Genomic DNA, 25,690 nt, shown 5'->3' with positions numbered 1-25,690 from the left:
GGATCAGAATTACACACACCTGGAAGATTGTCATAGCTCTGTCACTTGCTACCTGCATGGGCCCGTCACTTAACTTCTCTGGGTCTCAGTATTCTTATCTGTAAAATAAAATAGTTATACTATATGAATGATCTATAATGTGCCTTCCAGCTCTAAAGCTACAGTCCTCTGAGGAGAAGTCATGGATGCAGGGATAGGCTGGAACCAGCTCAAACACTGCTCAAATTTTCAGTATGAGCATTTAATTTAATTCAGTTCAATAAACATTTAATAAGGACCTACTTTGTGGCAGGCACTGTGTGTGCTAAACCCTAGGAATACAAAAAAAAGGAGCAAACGACAGTCCCTGCCCTCAGGGAACTTACAGTTTAACAAGGGAGACAACATGCAAACAAATATATACAAAGCAAGCTATATACAGGATAAATAAGAAATAATTAAGAGGGAAAATACTAGAATTAAGAAGAGTTAGTGAAGGCTTTCCACCTAAGAAATCTGTGCATGATTGATTTATTGGATTTTTTTTTAATTTTCTAGACTAAAGAAAATGATGGGGGAAGACGTTAATAAGGCAGATTAAATCTAAAATGTGTGCTTCCATTTTTTCCCCTGAGAGCCAGTTGTTAAACATTTACCAGCACATACCTGCCTGGATACATTTCTATATCCTTAAAGGAAAAGAGTACCAAATTCTTGAGCTCCCCTGTCCAGTGGCATTAAATTGAGTCCCTCCTATGAACAGATCCTTAGGCTGAAAGGCACCTGCATCTGTCAATCCACTCAGTGCCCACCCTTGGCAATATCCACCTTCTATGGTAGCTATCATTAGATCTGGAATTCGGGAATTGTGTGTATGCTATTGCAAGGGTATTGTACCTAAGGCAAGTATGTATCTGAGATGGGAAGGCTGAGATGAATGGAATTTGGAGGGCAAATGAGCAGGAGAGGGTCATCCACTGCCTTCCTCCTCACTACAAAGCCCTGTGTGCTCCAAGAAGGAGGAAAATATTGAGACTGAGAATTAATTGGCTGAAAAAGCCTAGTTTTGTTTTATTTTTTCTTTTTGTTGTGTTTTCTGCCTCTTAATTTTACATTTTAAAAAAACCACAAAGGGGAGAGAGTTGAGTACATCCCCATTGTTTCTGCCATTCGGAAGAGGAAGGTTCCCACTGTCTCTGCCCAACAATGCCGGAGCCTGGGGCTCGGCTTGCATCACCAATTCTTAGCCCGGCCCCCAGTTCCATTCCCAGCTGATGGGGTTGCCATGCGGGTGCATTAGTTCAGTACACACCGGTTGGGAGTGACAAGAGTCCCCTCCCATCAGCCAATGAGCTACGGTCATCGAGGTTCCATTTTAGATTTTATCAATGTGTGCCTGTTGCCCGGGCAACCAGAATCAGCCTATCTTAGTGAGGCTTTATCTGGCTGGCTTTTATAGCTGGGAGCTTCTCCCCTACCCCACCCCCCAAGAGCACCATGTGGCTCAGATGATTAGTTTTTTTTTCTTCTTCACGCAGGCCTAACTGGCAAAGTGTGCTGGGAATAAGATAAGCATAATTTATCTGAAGAGTGGGGAGGGTGCTTGCCTTCTTTTCCCCCTCCTCGATGGTCCCCCCACCCCCGCCAGCCCCAACTCTTTCCCTCAGCATCATAAGGGAAGGGCAGATCAATCATAGGTGTTGGCAGGCACCGACGATGAATGGGGCAGATATGATTCACTCCAGGAGATCTAGCTGAAAAGAAAGAGTTGCGAGCTGTGTCCTTGGGAACTCTGGAGTTTGGGCCGGGACAAGCAAACAGCCAACGGCTGCTGGCAGGACCGCAGAGGGCAACGAGCCTCGTCCGGAGCTCAAGGGGATGGGCTTGCACTTCTCCTCTCCCAGGGCCAGGTGCAGTGAGGATGGTGGGCCGGGGGAGGCCACGGGTGGCCAGTGACCGGCGGCTCTGGGTGGCCCCGGACACGGCCCGGTAGGCTCCCAGACCCTGCACTAACTAACGGGAGCCAGGAGGCAGGCAGAGTGTGGCATCGCCCTGGCATACCTCGGGTGGAGATGTGAGTAAGAAGAGCTTGGCAGAGGGGAGCCGCAGGCGAGCGAGCGAGTGCAGAGAGCAGAGCAAATGCATTTGTAGGCTTTGTGTGCCCGTCTCTTTGTATTTCAGAAGTGTACTGTACTGTGGCGGCCAGGGCTGGGGCCATGTGCCGGGGAGGCTGCAGGGACCGGCCGCAGAGCTTAGGGACTGGCCACTCAAGCTTGTAGCCAAGAGGGTCCGGGTGGGAGTGGGGAGCCAGAAACCAGGCCGGGGTAAGTGGCCAGAGAACTTTCAGGTTTGGCTCACAAGCTCGCCGCCGAATCCCAATAGCAAGCTTCATATTCTTTGTGGAGAAACCGCTTTGAACCTACCTTCTCAGGCACAGAGGGTCGGCAGAGTATTTGAAAATGCTCAAGCTAAAGGCCTTCTGCTTGGATTACTGGCAGTTTCTGTGTCTCCAGCCTCTTCATGGGTTCTATAAAAGGTAAGGCAGCATTCAGTGTGATGAGTGTTGCAGGGCTGTGCTAATGCTAATGGATGGGGAGGGTTCATTTCTGTGCCGGAGAAATTGCTAAGAACACTTCAAAGTATACTGGTCAAAGTTCTTCCCCAAGGTGGGGATTCTTAACCTTGCAGGGTCCTGGCTCCCTCGAGTAGGTAGTCTGTTGAAATCTGTGGGCCTCTTCTCAGAATCATTTTTAGAAGCATTAAATAAAGTATCTAGATTACAAAGAAACCCAGTTATATTGAAAAATGGCTATCAAAAAAAAAATTTTTAAGCAAGTCCAGGAACCTCAGATTAAGCAACCCCTCACTGAGGAATAATTTGGGGAGGAATTTGCTGGAGAAGAAAGTGAACTTTCTTGAATGAACTTTCACTTTTTTATTCCAAGTTAAGCAAAGCTTTGACTTCTCAGCTCCATGCTCCCCTCCTGCCTGGTGGGCACCTCTGGCCTGCCCAACAGCAGCTAGTGCCTGGAAGGCCGGGGAAATTTGAGTGATGCTGATAAGCTGGCCGACCAGAAGCATTTTTGATAAGCAGTGCATTCATTTTGCGTTTCTCCTGCGGAATACAGTGCACCTCTCAGCCATTCCAGTGGGCTGACACTTCTCAGGGCCAGTCTGACAGGGAAGCCCAGGGTGATTGATAGGGAGAGGGGCGGTGAGGAGGGAAAATAGCTAGCTAGGTCCTCCAGTACTCAGGGACTTGTCTACACACTGGAGGAGCACAATGCAGCCTGTGGTGACCCTTAACCCAGAAGGCGATCCTTTCATTTGGGTGGGTGCCATCTTGGGAGTGTAGCTGGGAGGAAAAGTACGAGTTGGGGAATTTCGGGAGACATTCCCATACGTTAGAGAGGGGAGGCAGAGAAATACCATGGGCGGGATTGTTAATAAATCTTGCCTAATTCTTTAGAAATCGTATGCAGTCCATATGTACACCTTGGCTAAGTAACCATCCCCAGACAACAAAAGTGTATTCATGTGGCTCTTGGTTGGGACTGTATTTAACACAGAGTAATTATGGAGCACAGAGAGGAGGAAGGGATTATTCAGGCTATTCTGGGGGAATTAGTGTTTCCTGATTTCACATTCTGTGTAGTAGTAGCCATTAGCATGCAAGAAGTTCTGGGAAATTGGTGGGAGCTTTCTCTTCTTTTCCAATAGGCCTGCTCTGAAAAGGGTGTACTTGTCTTTTGCAAAGGCTTTGGGAACAGCAGGCAGAAGGGGGTTGGCTGGCTGGCTGCACTTGGGCCCCTGCCAGGTTAAGGTAGCACTCTCTCTTGAATTTTGTTATACTTCCTTAGGCAAAGGGAGGAGGGGTTGGCCAGTGGGTGTATGCGTGTACACTTCCATATGGCTTTCTTGTCTAGATGATAATGTTATTTCAAGCTATAACTTAAGAGTCTATATCAACCTAGCTCATCCTACAGTGGGAGATTAAATGAGTAGGTCCTACTTTCCTTAGACAAACCTAGACTTGTAGAGTCATAGAATATCAGAATTGCAATGGACCCCCATGGGAATTTAGAAATCATCTAATCTGACCGCTCTTTTTACAATGAAAGAAACTGAGTCCTGAAGACATACAGCAACTTGCCCAAAGTCAAAGAATTGAGTAAGAGTCAGGCTTATTCATTTATTTCAGCATTTGTATTAAATCCATTATTTATTAAAGTTCTTTATTAAAATTAAAGAAATCATTAAAGTCTACTGTAATATGCCAGATGGTATGCTAGGCACTGAGGATAAAAGGAAGAAAGAGAAAGAGAGAGAGGAAGGAAGGAAAGAAGGAAGGAAGGAAGGTAGGAAGGAAGGGAGGGAGGGAGGGAGGGAGAGAAATAGTGCTGTGCTTGAGGAGTTTTCCTTTAACTAGGATGAAACATGTGTACAGATAAATCAATAGAAAATACGTACAAAGTAGCTGCAGAACTAACAACTGGGGAGATGAGGGAAGGCCGTATATAAGGGATGGCATTTGAGCTGAGCCTTAAAAATGAATAGATTCCAAGGCATAGAAATGAAGAAGGAGGCAGTGTCTTTCAGGCATGGAGTATAGCCTGTGCTGAAGGCACAAAGGTAGGAGGAGATGGAATATTGTACACACTCAAGGGTGTGCTGGTAAATGTTTAACAACCAACTCTCCAGAAAGGGGAACTTTTTTTTTGTAGGCACAACGTACTTTTCAATTTAATCCTCATTATGAATATTTTCTCCATTACTTTCTTAAGTCTAGACAATCAGCAAAACACATAAGCCAAGGCTTGATCTTGGTTAGCCTTTGCAGATTTCTGAGGTATAAATGCTCACACTGAAAATTTAACAGTGGGTTTCCTACAGCCATCAGAGCTGACTGTCTAGCACAGCCCTGACATACATAGGACATCAAATAGGTCAGTTTGGAGGAACTTAGGGCCCTCATCGGGCAGCAGTGTGAGATCAGTCTATAAAGTTCTGTGCAGGACTTTAAATGCCAGATAGAGGAGTGGAGGTTTTATCCTAGAGGCAATAGGAAACTCTTGACACTTCCTGAGCAGGGGATGACCTGGTCTAACTGTTATCTGAGGTCAGTATTCTAACTGCAAATTAAGTGATCTCTTCAATGAATGCACCATCTCGTTGTGCCATCAGAGTACACGAGATCATCTCGATCATTTTTAACCAGGTTGGGATGGATGGTGGGCTTCCCTTGAAGTCAGGAAGATCTGAATTCAAATCCTGCTTTCGACACATACTAGCTATGTCACTAGGGACAAGTCATTTCACCTCATGGTGTCTCAGGCACTGAGACTCTCTGATTCAGTCAATAAGCATTTATTATATACCTACTTTGGGTATAGAAGGAAAGGCAAAAATAGTCCCTGCTTTCAAGGAGCTCACAGTTTAATGGGAGAGACACCGTACAAACAACTATGTACAAACAATATATATGCCAGATAATTGGAGATGATCTCAGAAGGGGGGGAAGGGAAAGGAAAGGAACAAGCATTTATTAGGCACCTACTATGTGTCAGGCGCTGGACTAAGCACTTTGCAAATATTATCTTCATTTGATCTTCACACACACACACACACACACACAAAAACACCACTGGGAGGTAGGTGTTCTTATCCCCATTTTAAAGTTAAGAAAACTGAGACAGACGGAGATTAAGCAACTTGCGCAGGGTCACACAGCTAGAGAGATTAAGGAAGACCAAGAAAGGGTTTTGGGTTTGTTTGGTTTTTTTTTGGTTTTGCCTTTTTAGTAAAGCAATCAGGGGTTAAGTGACGTGCCCAGAGTCACACAGCTAGTAAGCGTTATGTGTCCGAAGTCGGATTTGAACTCAGGTCCTCTTGACTTCAAGGCTGGAGCTCCATCCACTGCACCACCTAGGTGCTTTTTCTTTTTTTACAGAAGGACTTTAGCTAAAACTTGAAAGAAGCCAGGAACTGGAGATGGGAAAGGAAGATGGAGTGTCTGGTATGAGGAACAGCAATGAGGCCAGTATATCCCTGGATCCCAGAGTAGTGGAGAGTAGTGTTTTAAGGCTAAACTGTTTCTCTGCTAATCTTCATTAATGGAAGAAATTCCCCATTCCAATGAAATCCTGGGGCCAGAACAACAACAAAAGAAAAAAGTGGAGGCATGATCCTAATTGGGGGAAAGGGGGGTGCTAAAAAAAAAGCCCCTCCTCTTAGGGAATTTATTGTCCTGTAGGATCAAGGCACAGATCCCAAATCTTCCTCTCCTGGATTAAGCTTTGAAAACTAAACAAGTGTTTCCCACCCGCCCTCTCTTCCTCTGCTGAATTTAACTGTTTAAATTAGTGATTTCGCAGTTAAGAACATAAAAAGCAGGCAATGAAAAATTGACCACTTTTTAAATACTGGGTTCCTTTAAGCTGTTAATTATTCTTCATTAGGATCTTAATGTAAAAGATCCTTGGAGCTGAGCCCAAGGCTGATGCTGGAGGGAGGAAAAGAGCTGCCATTGAAAATGGAAAACTTTCCAAACCCTTGGCTTTGTCTCTTCTGGAGGGGGAGCTCCCTGGGCTTAGAGACTTTCCCTCTCTTTATCTATGTGTGTGACTCTGTCTGCAGCCCACCTATCTCTTTGTCCCTCATCAGCATTTCCCAATCAGTGGAATGAAAAGAGCGTTTTAAGTGGCTGAGCATTAGGCTTTCATAAATTGCAAAACTGCTGGGTAAGTTTTCTCTGTTGTAATTGTTCTTTCTCTCCATAGGATAGTTCTTTAAATGACCGTTATAGGGGGCAACTAGGTGGTGCAGAGGATAGAGTATCCGCCCTGGAGTCAGGAGGACCTGAGTTCAAATGTGACCTCAGACACTTACTAGGTGTGTGACCACGGGCATGTCACAACCCCAACTGCCTAAAAAAAAAAAATTACTATTATAGCTCCTCAGAGACAAGCCAGTCTTGGAGCCAAGGAAGATCTGTGTCCAAGTCTCTTCCTCTCACATACTGGCCATATAATCATGGGCAAATCACATCTCGGGGCTTTAGGCAAGTATCTAAAACTATAAATTGAAAAGAAGATGTTTATAACCATGGATAAATCACCGTTAGACTCAGGCAACTCTCTAAGACTTATCTACTAAATTGCAGTGATCTAAATTGGAGGAAGTTCCCAAACTATCAAATCCCAAATGTACTCCCAGTTCCTCTCAGAGGTTTTCATTTCCTCTTAACAAACAGCTTCTTACCTTGTAACGTCTTGGGGCTAGCCATGCGCTGTGTGGTCAGATACCTTCCCTCTTTCTTGGTGCATCCCATCAGAAGTGATTGGACCCTCCAGCCAGCCCAGGTGCCAATATTACCGGTTTCAAGAGTCCCCATATAATTCAGTCCTGCCCACACTTATCCAGCACCTGCTGTGTGCAGAGCACTCTGCTAGAGACAGAAGGGGATACAAAGTCTAGTGGAGACAGGTCCTTGTCCTCAGGGAGCTTGAATGCCCTACTTGCCTGAAATATTCCCTGTAAACTGATTTCTTATATTCTATATATTCCCTAACAGCAATTTCATTCATTCATTCATTCCTAAAGAGTAAATTCATAAAGATGAAAGAGCAAAGTCTTGTCCTGTAAGTGGTGAAGGTTGTACTGAGTCAGCCTCAGTGGAATCTCACCCTACAAATGAAAAATAGCTGAATTTCCACAATATGGGAGTTTTCCCATTTTAATTTTTGTTCAGTGAACAAAATTGATTTTTTTTCTCCCTCCCACCCAGAGTATTGGTTTTTAAAGGGCTCAGGCAAGCAGTGCTCTCTCTCTGATGGATAACAATCAGGAGCTAACAAAAATCACTCCTGATTTTTTTTCATGGCTCTTTAAAATGAATGCCCTGTTTAATCAGAATATTCCAGTGATGAGCCTTGGAGCATGTGGTGACTCTGTCTGGGGTTTGGAGTCACTCAGAGTATCTTTCTCATGCCTTTGGGCTAGGAAGACTGTATTACTGGCAGCTGGTGAGGAATCTCCCACATCCAGAGTTGTTACCGTTAGCACATTGTCAGAGAAAAAGCAGAAGGTGAGAAAATCTGTTGCTGGCAAAGAAAAGAGAGAGCCAGGTAATTTCCTCTCTGAGGTAACCTCTTGTCCTGCTCTGTCTTTTGCTTTCTGAACTAGCAGAGTTGCCTTCTCTCGTCTGGTTCCACTCTGGGTTCCGTAGGTGAGCCTGAGCTGACTGCTGACCCTGTCCTCTCTGTATCTGACTTGCTGTGTGTCTCAGTCTCTCTGCATCTTGTTTTCTCTGTCTCTCTATCTCTCTGTCTCTGAGTCTTTCTGGGTGTGTGTGTGTATGTGTGTGTCTCATATTTCCCTTTTTTCATATCTTCTTGAAGTCATTAAACCTGAAGAAGGGGGAAGGAGGTAATCATGCCAAGAGAGAGGGAAAATTAGTACCTCCATGCATGTGGAGAGTATAGCATATTATTTTCCTTAGCCCTCGGATAGGGAATGAGCACCCAGCAAGGAGGACATTGAGGTTAAATCATAGGATAGCAGGACTTAAAGACATTATAGGATCATAGATTTGGAGCTTCAAGGGACCTCAGAGGCATCTAATCCCACCCTTTCATTTTAAAGTAAGGAAACTGAGGCTCAGAGCAGTGGGTACCTTACACAGGCAATCAGCAGTGAAGTTCAAACTTGAGCTGACTCCAAATTCAGCACTCTTTCCCCTCCAGGAGGTATGGAATCATGGGAGGCCAAAACTGGAAGAAACCTTAGAAGAAAAGCTGTGAGAAATCTTGCCCCTGAAGAGTCGCAGCTGAGAGTGGGAGACGGAAGTTGTTTCTTCTTTTAACAAACCCAGCGCCCCACTCCTTGCTATTATCAGTGGGACCTCTGGCTAAGTGTCCCTTTTCTAGTCTCTGTGGTGGAGGAACTGAGACCCAGAAAGGGAAGTGTTCTGCTTGAAGTCACATCAGGAACAGAACAGCGCCCAGGACTTAGATTTCTGTATCTCATGGCTGTGGTGATATGTTGTAATTGAAAAGATTTTAAGAGGATCCCAGTAGTCACTGAGAGGCAGCAGAGCATAGAGAAAGAAACAATACTTAACTTTAAAGCAGGACATCTGGGTTCAAACTCTAGCTCAGTCACTCATTTATCTGTGTGACTTTCAGCAAGTTAGTCCCTCCTAACTTCTGTTTCCTCTTCTATAATTAATTTAAAATCATCGTCCTCTGGAAAGGCAGTGGTGTGTAGTGAACAGAGAATTTCCCTCACACGCGGAAAGACCTGGCAACAAGTCCTAACGCTGATACGTACTGGTTGTGTGACCCTGGTCCAGTAACTTCCCTTCTCAGTATATAAGAAGGAACATCTTCTATAATATATAAAAAAATAAACTATATAATATAGAAACTATATATAAACTTCTAAAAAATAAAAAATATATAATAATACAAAACTAGAAATAGAAATGAGAACATGGCGCTTTAAGGATCCATGTGGTCCCTCTCATTTGACTTAGTTTTAAAGTGTAACATTATTTCTGTTTTATTGTATCTTTATTTTGTTAAATATTTCCAAATGACATCATAATCTAGTACCCCCAAGGGGTGTTCCGACCAGCTCTCCAAGACTGTAAATTGCAGAGAAGGTCCTGACCAGCAATGGTGGAGGGAGATTTCTTCTCCGGGAGTTCCTTACATTAATGAAATCACAGGATCAGTAGCCTATGGATAATATATGTGCAGCATTTGGGGGAACAGCTGCAGCCTGGAAAGCCTTCGGAGTAAGGAGGGTCTGAAAGACTATGCAGTGCTATAGATAAGCAAACAGTATTTGAAGGGACATTAGGATGTTTTCACTGGGAAAAATTTTGGAAACTAGGTTCTTCTCCCTTCCCCATTCTCCCCAAACATTTTCCTCCATCTGAGACCCACAGGAATTATTGTAAATCAGCTTGTTACATGAAATAGACAACACCCAGTTGGCTCGGGTGAAGGGCTGATTATCCTGTTTTTCCCCTCCAGTGAGGAAACCCGATAAGATGCTCGTTCTGAAGTACTTATCTCTCCACCCAAAGCATCCCACTGGGTCCTTTGTCTAGTTCCCAGCCTAAACCATTTAGGTTATTAGTGGAACCACAGGTCCCTCATCAGCTGGCCTGTGACACAGAGTAACAGATGCTACTCTACGGATCTCTGGTTTTAGCCCTGCCTCCAGCAAGGCTGCTCAATCTATGGAGGGGGGAGGTAGCAACGAGGTGAAGCCAGAGGGCCTTCTTACCTGTATGACCTTAGCCACATTATTGAACCTCTCTGGTCCTCAGTTTCCCCATCTGTAAAACGAAGGGGTCAGACTAGGCAGCTTCTGAGGTGCCTGCCAGCTCTGATACACAGCCCCAGTTTTCACATAGTGCTTTGTCCAGGGAGTCGGAAGACTTGCCCAGTTCTACTCATTGCTTTGCCCTTACCTCACTCTGGAGAACTTAGGGCAGTTCACTTAATATCCCTGGACATTTCCTGCCCCACCCCCACCATCTGTAATATGGGGATAAGAAAGTCTGCCCTGCCAAACTCCTCAGGGTCATAATGAAATCAGTGTTTTGTGAAATAGGCTTAAGGAACTAACATCACCATGTCCACGTTCTCATCTGTGCTTGTCTACTATTCCTCAGAGCCCTCTAGAGGAAGGTTTAGTGCTTGCGTCCCACAGATGAGGAAAACTGAGGCATTAAGAACTTATGCTCCAGAAGCCCCACAGGGTTGGGGGCAAAGATGAGCTATGATGTCAGGTCCCCTGACTGCCTGACTTAGTGTAGTGGAGAGAGCTCTGAGCTTGGATTCAAGAAGGCTGGATTCAAATCCTGTCCCTGATATGTGACCATGGGCAGGTCGCTTCACTCTGAGCCTCAGTATCCTCATCTGTAACATGGAGATTATGACATGCTGTTGGTAGCATTCAGCACAGTGCTTGGCACAAAGTGAGCCCTTAATAAATGCTTGTTGACTGATTGAGTCACTGCTATGCCTCATGGAAACCCAGCAATTTTGGCATCTTCCTTGTTTCCCCTAGGGATGGCCAAGCAAGAAGCAATGAGAGGGCTAGTGGATGTGGCTTGGCTAGTGAATGGTGGTCACCATGACAACGGGGGAGGGCACAATTGGGAAAAGGAAGCCCTCAAATGATGTCATACAAGGCTTCAGGTGGAGGAGCCAGGAATGTTTAGCCTGGGGTTGGGGGGACTGCCTTCAAATCTGTGGAGAGCATCTTGTGGAAGAGGAATTTGTCTAATTCTGCTTAACCCTGAAGGGAAGAATGAGGACCAGTAGTTAGGACATACTGGGAGGCAGATTTCAATGTACTACAAGGTGATTTGACAAAAACCAAAAAGTGCTAGATTTATAATCTGAAAATCTGGGTTCTACTCCTGCCTCCCTGAACTAGCAACAGTGACTAGTTGTATGACATCTGGCAATTTTCTTAATTTTTCAGAACCTCACTTTTCCCCTCTACAAAACAAGAACATAAGAGGAAGTTAGAATAGATGATGGTTAAGGCCTTTTCTCATTTACATGCTAATTAAAACTGTCAAAATAGAATGGGTGCCCTGGGGTGTAGTGAGTTTCCTGTCATAGGAGGTATTTAAACATTCACTGGATGACTCTTTTCTGACATGATATAGAAGCGATCCCTGCTTTAAGTGCAGCTCACTGGACATGACTTAGATTTCTTCCCATGCTAGATTCTGTGACTGGCTTGAATACTCTCTCTGTTGGCTCAGAGGTTGGGGGAAGAGGTAGCCCACCCCTGGCTGTCCCCTGCTTTCTTCCTCCTAGAGTAGGGAGGCCACCCCTGAACTTTTTCCACCCTGAGCAAACTTTCTAGCTGCCTCTGAGAGCCTGAAGTTACATCCTGACCTTGCAGCCCAAATCCACTGCATATTCTCCTAGGGAACAAATAAATAGTTTTCCTTTGCCTGATAGTGACTTCATCCAGAACTGGCCTGTGTGAGTCACTGGCCATGCGGTCCAGCTCTCAAAGGAGGCCGTTAGTGCTCTGCAAACTCGCCAGGAAACAAGAACAGCTGAGTCTGTGCAAAGACCCCTGCAGATAGAACTCTCCTCCCTCACTCCTGCTTTGGCTTGAAGAAGTGACCTGAGGAGCAAACCCCGCAGGGGCCCTGAAGGCCCCAGAAATCTCCTTCCTACCTCGACTCCAAGTGCCTCCTGACTCCCCCCCCCCCTACACCAGGCAGTCTGTTATACCCCCATCTCATTCCCATCAACTCAACCTTTCTTAGCTGGTGAGCTGCTCTTTCCTGGACTCTGGGTTTAAAAAAAAAAACAAAACTCTTTTCCTGGCCCCTCAGAGAATTAGACGCTTTCTGCATTAGAGCTTTCTCCAACTACCAGGGTAACAGATATTGATCCATGAAATCCACAGATAATCCAAAATCATCCTTGCGGCTGTTAGCCTCATACCCTTCCCAAACAAACTGCTAATAATAGAATTGCCTGGTTTAGATTTTAGCTGTATTGATGTCTTCAGTGCAGCCTCTGGTGGGAGAGGCCATTAGCTGGCCTGGAGGGGTGTTAAAAAATAATGGAGGGGGGAGGTGGAGAGAGAAGTCTAGGGAAGCCTCCAAATCATTAGAAATGTGTATATTTTACTAGCCCATAGCTAGGATTCTGGAGCATTGTAGCAGGGAGAGGGGAAAGCAGATTGTAAACTACATAATTTGGGAATTCTAATGGTCTCAGCAGAGGCAGAGGGAGAGACTGGAGACACAGACACAGACACACACACACACACACACACACACACACACACACACACACACACACACACACACACCCCTCTCTTAGAGGCTGTGGCTAGAGTCAACCTGATTATTTAAGACAGAAGCACATCTTTTTTTTTTCCTCCACTGGAGGGTTGATTTGGGGATTGGGGACAGCTAGGTGGTGCAGTGTTGAACTTGGTGTGAGGAAGACCTGAATTAAAATCCTGCTTCAGACACTGAGTGACCCTGGGCAAGTCACTCAGTCCCTCAAGCCTCAGTTTTCTCATTTGTAAAATGGGGATAATAATAGCAACTACCTCCAAAATTTATTGCAAGGATTAAATGAGAGAATACATATAAAGTGCTTTGCAAGCATCCATATAAATGTTAGCTGATTTGAGTAAGAAGGAAGGTTTGTCTCAATTATCCCAATTCCCCTTTGCTTATTGCTTGTATAAATCATCTCCCAGGGCATACCATGAAGCTCCTCTCTTGCCCATCCTGGGAATAGGCATGTAGCCTTCAGGCATAGGACCTGGAATAAATGAGATTGAGCACAAGAGCTGAAGGTGTTGAAATTAGTGTGATGATGGCTCTGCTCCCTCCCGAAGAGCACTTAAGTGGCTGTGTAGGTGGTAGAGACACTGGTCTTGGAGACAAAAGGCCTGAGTTGTAGTTCTGGCTCTGCGGCTTCGGAGCTGTGTGACCTTAAACAAGTCATTTCTCTTCTGCAAAGCTCGGTTTCCCATCTGGAGTGCAGAGGAGACAATGGACGTAAAGTTCTTTGTAGCCAGAAATGACTATCACCATGTGAGCTGTTCTTGTTGAACCTCATCTCAGCCCTGGCAGGGAGGTGGAGTATAGTGGCAATGAGCCCAAACTCTGTAAGCCTCAGTTTCCTCATCTCTAAAATGGAGACAGTAGCACTTGTATCAACCTACCTACCTCGAAGGGGAAAGAAACACTTTGTAAACACTAGTAGTGCTGCAGAAATAGGAGTGGTTGGTATTACTGAAAGGCTTTCCTTTGGATTGCTTTACTTCTATCCTTCTTGCTCTCAGAGGCCATTGCTGGTGTTCTAATTGAGGAAATAAATTCATTGACTCATTCAGTAGAGCTGAAAGAGAGATTAGGATATAGTGTAGAGTGTTAGAGCTGGGAGGGTCCTCAGAACACAGAATGTCAGAGCTGGGAGGGCCTTAGAACACAGAATGTCAGAGCTGGAAGGGTCTTTAGAACAGAGAATACCAGAGCTAGGAGGGCCCTTAGAACCTAGAATGTCAGAGTTGGGAAAGACCTTAAAGAATGTCAGAGCTGGGAGGGCCCTTAGAACACAGAATGTCTAGAACACAGAACATGAGAGCTGGGAGAGGCCTTAAAATAGAAAATGTCAGAGCAAGAAAAGACCTTGGAACATAACATATTAGAACAAAGAAGGAGTTTAGCAATTATCTTGTATACCCTTCATCTTTCTGATGAAAAATCAATCTGAAAAGCACAAAGAACAACAGAAATTCGAAGTGGCATTACTGTTGTCCATGGTGGTAGGACAACAAGAATAAAGTGGGATAGTTTAAAAGTTGGTTACAGAGGGTGGAGGGCTGAGACTTTAGGGAAGGTTCTTCTTCTAAAGGAGGACTGGGTGCCAGAGGCCTCATCTCTTTCCTGCCCACTGCACCGCTTCCCTCTGACAGCCTTCAAATTCAGCATCTGGGCCCCAGTGTGCTGGGACGATGAAGTCAGAGGGCTTCTGAGTGGATCCCGTCTGCACAGTGTGGACAGCTGGCAGGGAGCCAGCTCAGTGGTGTGGAGGGACTCGGGTGATTGGGAAGGTGGGGGGAGGCGCCTGCGGGGACCTTTGAAGAAGCTAGCCTTCAAAGGCTCTTTGCCTTGCAGGAGAGAACGAGAAGAAAGGGAGGTGGAAATGGAAGGGGGCCAGAGGTTCAGGGGGAGGAGGAATAGGAGGGAGGGGTAACTTGGGAGTATACATGTGTAAGGAGCAGAGGTGTCTGGGAGATGACTCGAGGCTGCCAATATGTAGTGGGGGAGACTGAGCGATTGGGGCTGGATAGAGAGTTTGGGGTTCATTTGCTTGATCAACGATCTCTTTAAACACAGGTCATCTCGACAGGAGAGCCCTCCTTGTTTTATGCAGATAGCCTCAGCCATCTCTATCAGAGCCCCACCCCCCAAACCTGAGGAGGAGATCATTGATTCACTTAACACGCACTTCTTAAATGTCCACTGTATATAGATGGAAGCGTAAAGGGAGCAAGCAAAGGTACCGTGAAGCAAGTCCTCCCAGGTACCACCAATACCAATACCAAAGCCAAACCAAACTGAAACAAATAATGAAGGCTACATGAAAATAAATAGAGTGAAATAACGTAGAGAAGTGCAGGAAGCTGACAGAAGAACCTGACTGCCTGGTAGAAGTCACACCCAGTGGCTCCTCCCAACTGACTTTTAAATCCCTGTGTTTCAAGGGCCCTTTTCCAACCTTAACTGGAAATAGCAGTCTCTATATGGAGCCACTTATATGTCTAAAAATAGCTCTGGAGAAACAGAGCTGAGGCAGGGACTGGGGGGGGGGGAGCCAGTGTTGAACACCAGCTTCCCTGGAGGGCACTACCCACTGGACCACAGTTGCTCCAGGCTCACTCTGCAGAGCACTGCCTCTAGAATTCCAGGGTTCAAATCCCATCCGTAACATGAACCACCTTGGTGACCCTGAGCAAGTCCAGGGGGAAGATTTTGACTGTAGTAGCTGCTAAATGTTGTTAGGAGGATCAGCGGGAAACAGAATGCACTTTATAAAGCTTAAAGGGCTCCATCGAGGTCTGCTCTTATTGCTGCTGTCATTGTAAACTTATTCTCATCCTTTCCGATGAAATTCAGATAGAAATTATTCTAGAACAAGTCACTGTCTGTCAATTATTCTTTTATATTTGATGTTTTGTGGGCTGTTGCACAAGAAGATAAAATGATAAATGCTTTTTGTAATGGAATTAGAGAATTGGGATATAAGTTATTAATATTAATGTCAGAACGATTAATTATGGACAACTAAGTGGTTCAGTGGATAGAGCAACAGGCCTGGAATCAGGAAGACCTGAGTTCAAATTCGGCCTCAGACACTGACTAGCTGTGTGGCCCTGGGCAAGTCACTTAACCCTATTTGCCTCGGTTTCTTTTTTAAAATGAGGTGGAGAGGGAAATGACAAACAACTCTAGTATCTTTGCCAGGAAAACCCCAAATGGGGTCAGGAAGAGTCAGACATAAATGAAATAACTGAACACCAAAAACCCAATTATATTTTTAAGGATTATAATTTAGTTATAAATTACAATTTATAATTTGATAACTTATTAATCACAATATTTTATTGTATATTATCAATCATAATAACTGACAGAATTGTAATATTGTATATTATTCATCATAATTAAGTGACGGAATAATTAAGTGACAGTGTTCACAAACTGTGTGTCCTTGGACAAGTCATTTGAACTTTGGAACCTCTCTTTAATGAGACCTAGAGTGGATAATCTGTATCTGAGTTCCCTTCCATTTCAATTATTCTTAGCTCAGGTTCCAAATACAGACAGTAAGAGCATTTGGGTAGTTAGAAAGGGGAGGGAGAGGTGTGTTTAGTGGCTTCATGGGAGGCTCTGGGAAGAGGAGTGATCTTGGCTAGGACACCTTTTAGCCTTTTCTAGGTTGAGTTCATAAGTGGTTCCTTCTGAGTCTCGGGGCTGGAAGGGAGGCTTTCTGAGCATATTGGCTAAAGGCAGACCCTTGTATTCCATAGAGAAGGAAAAATACAGCCATCCCCTCAGAACTGGACAACCACCTAGGTCCAAGAGGCAGCAGGATGATTTGGTAAATAGAGAGCTGGCCTCAGAACCCCAGGTTCCAACTCTGATACAAACTGACTGTGTAACCATAGGCAAATCATTTCACATCTGAGTCTTCTGGGCAAGTAAGATTATAAACTGCTGAGAAGGTGCTGACCTCCATTGGAAAAGAGTTTTCTCCTCGGGATGTTCCCTATATCAGTAAAACCACAGGTTTAAAAAAAAAACACCCCCCAAACAGCAAATGGCCTATCCTTTTTTTGGTAGGGGGAGGGCCGAGGTGGGAAGAGTCATCTTGAACTGTTATGGTGACAGCTGGGAGTAGGAGAGAGAAAATAGCTACTCAGTTGATCTTAAAAAAATACCCTGAGGTTCATATACATATAATCTACCTATAAACTTTTACTTTCTCCAAGGTTTAGGAGTAGGACTGCCTTTTTTTCTTTCCACATCCTCTCCCTTGAGATAGCTTTTTGAGGGTTCATTTCTCCCCTTCAAATCTGCCTTTCTATTTACTTAGCTATGAGACCATGAAAAAAAATCACCTCCCAGAGCCTTAGCTTTCTCATCTGTAAAATGGATCCTGGATCCTAGATTTGGAGCCAGAGGGTACCTCAGAGCTCACCTAGTTCAATCCCCTCATTTTACAGGTGACTAAATTGCTCAGAGACTTTAAGGGACTGACCAAGGTCATCTAGAAGGAAGCTAGCTGCTCTAGGATTTGAATTCAGATCATCTGCCCCCAAATTGAGCCCTGTTTCAACTAGACCGTGATGAGAAATGATCCTTATGTTACCTGCCTCTCAAGGCCATGAGGGAGACACTTTGTAAACCTCAAAGGGCTACATAAATATTTTATTAATTATTGGGTTTATTTTTATTATTTAATAATGTTATTAAATAATGATGATAACAATACTTCAAGAATCTGTAGTTTTGTTGGGGTATTCTCTTGCCCAGAACAGGTTCAAAACCCTCTCTAACTTAGGAGAGAGTCTTTGGGAGCTGCCAATGCCAAAAAAATTCAATAGCATAATAGAATTAGAGTTGGAAGGGACCTTAGAAGCCACAAGCCTAATCCCTTCATTTTACAGATGGGGAAACTGAGACCCAGAGAGGCCAAGTGATTTCCTCAAGGTCACACAGCAGAGCCAGGATCCAAACCTGGATCCTCTGAATCCAAATGCAATGTCCTTTCCACTATACCGTACTTGGCCACCAATGTAGTGATGAGCGACCCCAAATGTAGCTTGGTTTGTCCTAAGACAAGAGGCACAATTAGCTCATCATTGGACCCATTCACAGAGCCTGTCCAACTTCAGCCCTACTCATGTGGACTTTAAGAATGAAGGGTCACCTGAATGCTACAATGAGTCATCAGAAGAGGACTTTATCCAAGGGATTATGAGTGTCTCAATGAATAGGCTTCAGAGGCTCTCTTCTAAAACATATTGGCTGTGTGACCCTGAGTAAGTTACTTAACTTCTCTGTGTCCCAGCTACCTCTCCAAGACTACAAATTACAGAGTAGTTGTTCATCTTTATTGGTGGAGGGGATTTCTTTACCTAGAGTTCCCTTTGCCAGTGAAATCACAGGACTGGTCCCTTCACACACACAAAAAAGAGTGTTAGGTGTTGAGATTTTCTTTCCCCTTTCCTATACCTTGTAGGGACAACTGTGGTCTGAACCCCACAGAGACATCTTTACCTGGGCAGAATAGAGCAAGTCATTACTCAAGGGAGGAAGTAGTCAGTCAATGGAGGGGACTAAGAAGTGTAGAGGGGGACGGGAATGGAAGAAAGAGTTGGTAGTAAATGTTGGTGAGGGCAGACGTGGCTTCTTACTGGGCGAAAACCTATTTGCAAGGCTGAATTAATGCTAGAGGATCCTGACTCTGCAGTGATACATGTTTCCTTTTCCCATTGGAACTCCTAGACACATAATGACAACATTAACTAGTGTTTGTGGGAGGCTTACAAAGCATTTTACATACATTATCTCATCTGGTCCTCAATACCCTTGGAGGTAAGCGCTACTATTATCCTCATTTTATAGATGAGGAAAATAAGACTGAGAGAAGTTAGCTGACTTTCCCAACGTCACACAGCTAGTGAATCTTTGAAATAGGATTTAAAGTCAGTCCTTGAGGCCAAGCCCAGTACCATCTACCTGCTTTGGAATCCATCAGTCCTCAGTGGTGTCCCTTTGAGGAAAATAAACACATTCGAGGCATTATTCATCATGAGCATTCCCAGTTTCTTTGGCCCTTTTCATCTCGGATCTTCTCAAAGATCCCTTGTGATACACAGTCCCTATGCTGTCTGCCAGGACAGGCAAAAAAGACCCTTTATCTCCAAATGTTGTCTATGGCACCGGTGAGGAATTCAGCAGAGATGGAACCAGAAACTGCAGCCCATTACCGTCTGGGAACGTGGGTTTAGGTCTTTGGGGGAGGTATTACAGAACATGAAAACAAGGTGGTCTATATGGGAGGGAGCGAAGGGGTTGGGGATGTGTGGGTGTGTGTGGGTGTACGTGTGTGGGTGTGTGCTTTCTGCACGCATAGTCCAAGCCTCTTTTCCAAAAGAAATCTTTTCCATGTTTTTTTTTTCCCTAAGTGAAGGTTCAAAAAGGTTTCTAAGCAAAGACTAAAGGTACTGGAGCTCTCTCTCTCTCTCTCTCTCTCTCTCTCTCTCTCTCTCTCTCTCTCTCTCTCTCTCTCTCTCTCTCACACACACACACACACACACACACACACACACACACACACTCTCTCTGTGTTTCACCCCAGTGGCGGCTCCCATTCCCCTGTCTGAGTTCATGGAGGGCTTTGGAAAGTGACTCATCCCCTGCTTTGGCACTAGTGGGTTTATTACAGAAGACAAGCAAGAAGTTTTGCAGACAGTGGAGAGTTGATTCTGTGACAGCCCTGTGATTTAGGGCGTATCTGGTCAGCGTTTACTGTTCCCAGTAAGTGAGAGCCCAGGACCCAGCAGCCGAGGAGGCAGTCCGCCTGCCTGCTGCCTGGAGAAAGGCAAGGACCAGGCAGATTCCTCCTAGGGCCACGCAAACGGCTGCTCCTCCCTCCTTCACAATCTGCTGCTTTGACTTATAACTTGCCAAGCAGCCTCTAAGGGAGCTTCATTGGTTCAGTAAGTGGTACAACCATTTACTTTTTTTTTTAACCCATCTATTTATATACATTTTTTTCTTTAAATCATGAAGAAGGAAGTAACTTGAAACCTCTGCTTAGAGAGCTGGCTCCCCCTCAGCGCATGAGAAACACAAAGAGTTCGGGCCAGGGTTTGTTCCAGGGCAGGTCAGAGGACTGTTTGCTGACAGGGACCTGGTGTGTGGCGGCTGCCTCTTGTGGAGCCTGGAGGACGTCCTGGATGAGGCTCCGTTGGCTCAGGGACAGCTGGATTGGTCTCCTCCGGATGCTCAAGACATGAAGGGGGATGGAAGTGCTGTGTGGAATCTAATGTGGAAATACTGCATCTCAGTCAGGACCGTCAGGTACAGCGGGGTGCCTGGTGCTACTGAGTCCCTGCCTGCCCCATCCTGGGGCTGCCAACAGATGCCCACTTAGCCAGAGCGAGCAGGTCAGAGAAGAGGGTTAGGACTAGTGGCAGCTCTGCCCAGGGTCTCTGCAGAACCTTGACTTCTATTAGGGGCTAACAGCCTGGGCGATGGTAAAAAGCTCTGGGGGATTTCTCTGCCTGGCCAGCTGGTTGAGGCTCCTTTTGTCCGTAGCAAAGGGAAAAGTTGAGTGGAAAGGATTTTGGCTTGGCTACTTCCATTTTGGAAAATGGACTGGGCAGCAGCAAGGGTGTAAATACCGGAGACTGCCTCCAAATGACAGCATCAGACCGTTAAAACTGTTCTGGCAGCCGTGGAGGGGTCAGAGGGAGACCAAGGAGAGACAGGGGTCTCCTCTGGCTTAGTGGCTTTCCGCTTAGGGAGGGAGAGGGGAGGAAGGGAGTGTGTGGGCTGAAAGGGGCTGGCGAGGGATGGGAGCGATTTGGTGAAGAGTTGGGAACAATACAGGCACAAGTGTGTGTTTGTGTAATAAAGTGTGAGTGTGTGGGTGTATATACACTATAATGTCAGGTGTGCGGTCTGGTATCATGTATATAGTATTTCCACATAACAGATATGAGAGTATGGGTATAGAGGGGGTGAGTGTATTAGGTGGATCTGTGTGTAGTGGACAGTACGAAATACATATACAGTATGGCCTATACGTGGTTACAGATGTTTGTTCCGAAGAGGATATGAGAGGGAAGGGGTGTGGTTCATGCATGTGTGTGGACAAGTGTGCAATGAAGTTTGAGGTGGGGAAAGGCATGAATATGTGTGCAGAATAACAAGTCCTTTGCTCAGTTGTTTTTTCAGTCCTGTCCAACTCTTTGTGACCCTATTTGGGTTGTTGGTTTTTGAGGGGTTTTTTTGGCAAAGATACTGAAGTGGTTTGCTATTTTCATCTCCAGCTCATTTTACAGGTGAGGAAACTGAGGCAAACAGGCTTAAGTGACTTGCCCAGGGTCACACAACTAGCGAGTGTCTGAGGCCACATTTGAACTCAGTCTTCCTGACTTCAGGCCTGGTACTCTAATCACTTCACCACCTAGTTGCCCGATTAAAAATTAGAATTAAGTAAATATCTATGTCCAGGCTCAGGGAGAGGAGCTGGGAGCAGCCTCCTTAATTCCTGTGTCAGGGTGGGCCCCTAAGCCCTGCTAGTTCCATTTGGGGAGCAGCTTAGACTTGGCCTTCAGTGGTCTTTGAATAACATTCCTCACCAGAACCAAGGTGGGCAGAGGATTAAGATAGCTCTCCCTCTAAGAATCCCCTGCCTAAGTCACTGTCTCCATCTAGTGGGGGTCCTACAAGTACCACTTAACCACCCCTCACTGCCAGTATGGGGGGATAAAACACTGGGCTTGGAGTTAGGAAGACCTGAGTTTGAATCCTGTCCCAGATACTATCTCAAAGACAAATCACTTCACCTCTCCCAGCCTCAGTTGCCCTATCTGTCAAATGGCTCCTCCCTCCCAAAGTAATGGTGAGACTCCAGTGGGATAAAATATCCAAATTGCTTTTCAAACTTCAGCTCCGTATGGATGTCAGCCTTTAGTCATCATTGCTGTTTTGATCTCATTGCCACAGCTGCTGCTGTCGTCATTATTATCTCTATGAGTCTGGCCTGAACTTAGCTGAATTAAATTTGGAGGGCGATACTGGCTCAGGTCCTGAGGTCTCATGGAGGAACAAGGCTAATGAGCTATTCTTAAGAAACCCTAAAGTTGAGAAGCCAAATTAGCTCGGGGAAAGACTGCAAGTAGCCTGGGCACGTGGACACCTCCTGGATCGGAGCACTCAGAAATGGGAGGATTTTCCTCCACTGGCTGGAGGCGGTGGAACGCCCCATGACAGAATGGGAGATTCTAGGCGTCTGTTCTCATCATCATCCAGAAACGGTGGGAAGAGGCCTCCCTGGGCCCCCGGGTCTCTCTTTCACTCCTGTTCTCTCTAGAGGCAGTGTGGTTGTGGGGGCAGGGCTGCCAAGCTTGCTCAGTACCTTGTGGTCGCTCTTTCCTCTGGCTGCATCTGTATCTTCCTCATGGCTTGTTTTTCTGGTTTTAGGGGATTGGTTACTTGCAAACCTCAAATGTTCTTTGCTTACTAACTCTGAGTGAGTGGGCTGTGTGGCTGCCCAAGACCTCATTCATGAGCAGAGAGGCCCTGGGGGCTGGGAATCTGCCCTTGTAGGCCTAAATTTAAAGGTACCCCTGTTGATCAACAGTCGTTGTCAGTGCTGCTGACTTATACATACACACATACACACATACCTATATGTATGAATGATGTGTCATGGCAGCCATCCCACCAGGGAGGTCTAAACCTATCCTCCATGCTCTTCATTGATACAGTCTACACATCTTCTACTTCCTAAGACTAGGGAAGGTCAGTTATGGCGAACTAACTGCCCCCATGCTTTTAAAGGGCTGCTTCTTTTTTTTTTTAAGGCAATTGGGGTTAAGTGACTTGCCCAGGGTCACACAGCTAGTAAGCGTCAAGTGTTTGGTCTGAGTTCGCATTTGAACTCAGGTCCTCCTGACTTCAGGGCCGGTGCTCTATCCACTGTGCCACCTAGCTGCCCTAAAGGGCTGCTTCAAAAGATTCCTCTGGGACTATAGATGATTCCCAAAAGACTCCTAGAACTAAAGAATGTTAGAATTGGAAGGGATCTCAGAGATCACCTAGTTCAATACCCTCATTTTACAGAAAAGGAAACTGAGGCTCAGGCAGGTGAGTTCATTTAAGGCCATTCACCCATTTATTTAACAACACTGCAGAAGATGGTGGGGGAAATATAAATTTTAGATAAACCATTTTCCTCAACCTTATGGAGCTTATAGTCTAATCTAGGAGGGGGATAGATAACATACAAAGACAGCTGTCATACAAAATAATACATAAGGGCATTGGAGAGATAGAATATGGTATTATGTGAAGTGCGAGAGGGAAAATGCTTACTTGAAAGGGGGATAATCAAAGGCTTTCTGAAAAAGGTAGCATTTGCTAGTTTGTAGCAAAGGTGCGCATCACCCTATCATCACTCCCTTCCCCCTCCACCCAAGAACATCAGGAAAGCTCCCACATCAGCCTAGTCTCTGTCTCAGAATAAAACTTATAAGGATTATATCTGGTTTTTTTTTTTTACACAACATTGTGGCTGCTGCCATCCTGGTTCACCTAGTTGGAATTAACAGATCTCTGAATCCTGTAGCCCTCACTCTCATTCCTCCCTCACGTAAAACTTCAAGCTTTGAAAGGTTTAGGAATACTGTCTGTGCAAGGAGCCATCACATCTCAGAGAAGCTAAGGAAAGAAAGCAAGCTAGGGGTCTGTTCAGGTTCAGCCTAGCTGAGGCAAGGAGACCCTTTCAGAAGCCCCAGTCTTCTGGGAGCCATCATGCAAACTGAATACAATCAAGAAACATTTATTAAGCACCTTCTGCATGCCAGACACCAGAATAGGTATTGAGAATTCAGTGAAGAAAACGAAACAGTTCTTGCTCTCAAGAAGTTTACATTCTATTAGGAGACAATATGTGTATATACAAGTATGTATTCAAAATAAATAGAAGGTATGGGGTGGGGAAGGAGGAGACACTAGCATCTGAAGGATCAGGAAAGGCTTCATATACATGGTGTCACTTGAGCAGAGTTTTGAAGGAAATAAAGGACCATAAGAGGCAAAGGAAAAGATCGAATCTACTTCAGGAATCAGAGGCATGGAGACTAGAGATGAACATTCTTTATTAGGAGCAGCAAGCAGGCCAGTATGAGTACAGGAAGGTAAAGTGTAATAAGTTTGAAAAGGGAGGTAAAAGCCATGTTTGAAGGGCTAGGTGGCATAGTGGATAGAGTTCCAAGCCAGGAATCAAGAAGGCTCATCATCCTGAGTTCAAATGTGGCCTCAGACACTTCATAGCTGTGTGACCCTGGGCAAGTCACTCAACCCTGTTTGCCTCATTTCCCTCATTTGTTGCCTCAGGGCATGCAGTTTGAAATATTCATTGTGCAACTGAACATACCTGATCTCAGGAGAAAGATTAGAGCCGAATTTGGTAGTCACCTGGATAGAGATGCCAATCAAAGAGTTGAAGGTACCGAGAGAATAAAGAGAAAAAATAAGAGAGAGCCCGGGACAAAGCCATGGGGCACACTCACAGTTAGGGGATATGATACGAAAGATGAACCGAAAAAAGAGACTGAGAAAGAGCAATTAGACTGGTACAGGAGAACCAAGGGAGAGCAAGGTCGTGCAGACCGGAAGAGGAGAGGGTCTCTAGGAGGAGACAGAGGTTAACGGCGTCAAATGCTGCATAGGGGTCAAGAAAGATAAGGAGTTTAAAAAGGCCATCCAGTTTGACGATTGACGGATCATTAGTAACTCTGAAGAAGAGAGCAGTTTCAGTTGAGTGACGAAGTCAGAAGCCAGATTACAGAGGGGTTGAGGAGTGAGTGAAAAGAGAGGAAGTGGAAGCAACAGGTGTAGATAACTTTTCTAGGAGTTTATGAAAGTGAGGAGGGAAAATAAATATTTAACTCAACCAGCATTTATCGAACATCTGGTATATTATATGCAAGACTAGTGTCTAACCACTGGGTTACAAAGACACAAATAAAACTGTCCCCACCCTCATGAGAACATTAACAGAAACCACTAATGCCAGGGAGAGAAGGGAAATGGAGAAGGGATACTATTTTATATCAGTAACATTCTTAGAAAGTCCCACACTCCAGAATCTCTTTGGGCTGACCCTGGGAGGGATCATTCTGTGACTGCAGATCATAGAGCCATAGTTCCATAAGAATATGAGAGTTGAAAGGGACATTAAAAATTAAATTTTTTAAAATGAAAATGAAAAAAATTAAAAAGCAAAAAGTCCTATTCCCTCATTTTTCAAAGGAAGAAGCTGAGGTCCATAGAAGAGAAGAGATGCCTAATTTTACACTAGAGTTTCCCTTATCCAGGACAGGAACTCAGATCCCCTGGTTTTCTGTATAGTATTCATAGGGTCACAGAGTCATGGATTTAGAGCTGGAAGGGATTTTAGAGACCATGGAGCCTAATCCCTACTCCCACCCCCAATTTTACAAATGAAGAAACTGAGGCATAGAGCAGTTAAGTCACTTTCCCAGAATCAGAGAGGTAACAAGTCTCTGGGGCAAGATTTGAACTGAGGTCCTCCAAACTCCCAAGTCCAGCTCTCTGTTCTCTAGAGTATAAGATAGTAAGGACTTTATTTCCTCAGTAAAACCTGGGGAAGTAGAGGGAATCATGGTGTCATAGGACTTGGAGCTGCTAGAGATCTCAGACATCATCTAGTCTAGGAGTTCTTAATTTGGGTCCATGAAGTTTTTTTTTTAAATATTGTGATAACTATTTCAATCTAATTGGTTTCCTTCCTAATCTTATGTATTTATTGAATGCATTTAAAAACATGATTCTGAGAAGGGGTCCATAGATTTCTCTAGGTTGCCA

The 25,690-nt window shown here is 45.0% G+C and overlaps 1 protein-coding gene and 1 long non-coding RNA gene across 6 annotated transcripts in view; one reads left to right on the top strand and one right to left on the bottom strand.

Annotated features, from left to right (window-relative positions):
* IQSEC1 (IQ motif and Sec7 domain ArfGEF 1) overlaps positions 1–25,690 on the top strand; it is a 303,399-nt gene that overhangs the window by 74,159 nt on the left and 203,550 nt on the right. The window contains exon 1 of one of the 5 annotated variants that reach the window (XM_020981238.2): positions 2,429–2,515. The exons of 3 other annotated variants lie outside the window; for them this stretch is intronic. In XM_020981238.2, the coding sequence (XP_020836897.1) occupies positions 2,439–2,515 (77 nt within the window). In that variant the 5' untranslated portion in view covers positions 2,429–2,438. Of the gene's footprint in view, positions 1–2,428; positions 2,516–19,710; positions 20,150–25,690 lie in introns of those variants that run through there. One more of the 5 variants, XM_020981239.2, reaches the window with a different exon arrangement.
* Positions 2,419–9,256, bottom strand: LOC110204968 (uncharacterized). Its single transcript, XR_013485832.1, has 3 exons — positions 8,654–9,256; positions 7,240–7,426; positions 2,419–2,506 (listed from the first exon to the last, which is right to left on the bottom strand). It is a non-coding gene; the product is annotated as an uncharacterized LOC110204968 (long non-coding RNA).

The sequence above is a fragment of the Phascolarctos cinereus genome, unplaced genomic scaffold, assembly GCF_003287225.1.
Source record: "Phascolarctos cinereus isolate Bilbo 61053 unplaced genomic scaffold, phaCin_HiC Scaffold_4;HRSCAF=312, whole genome shotgun sequence".
Classification (NCBI taxonomy): Eukaryota; Metazoa; Chordata; class Mammalia; order Diprotodontia; family Phascolarctidae; genus Phascolarctos; species Phascolarctos cinereus.
This window is presented reverse-complemented; position numbering and strand designations above follow the sequence as displayed.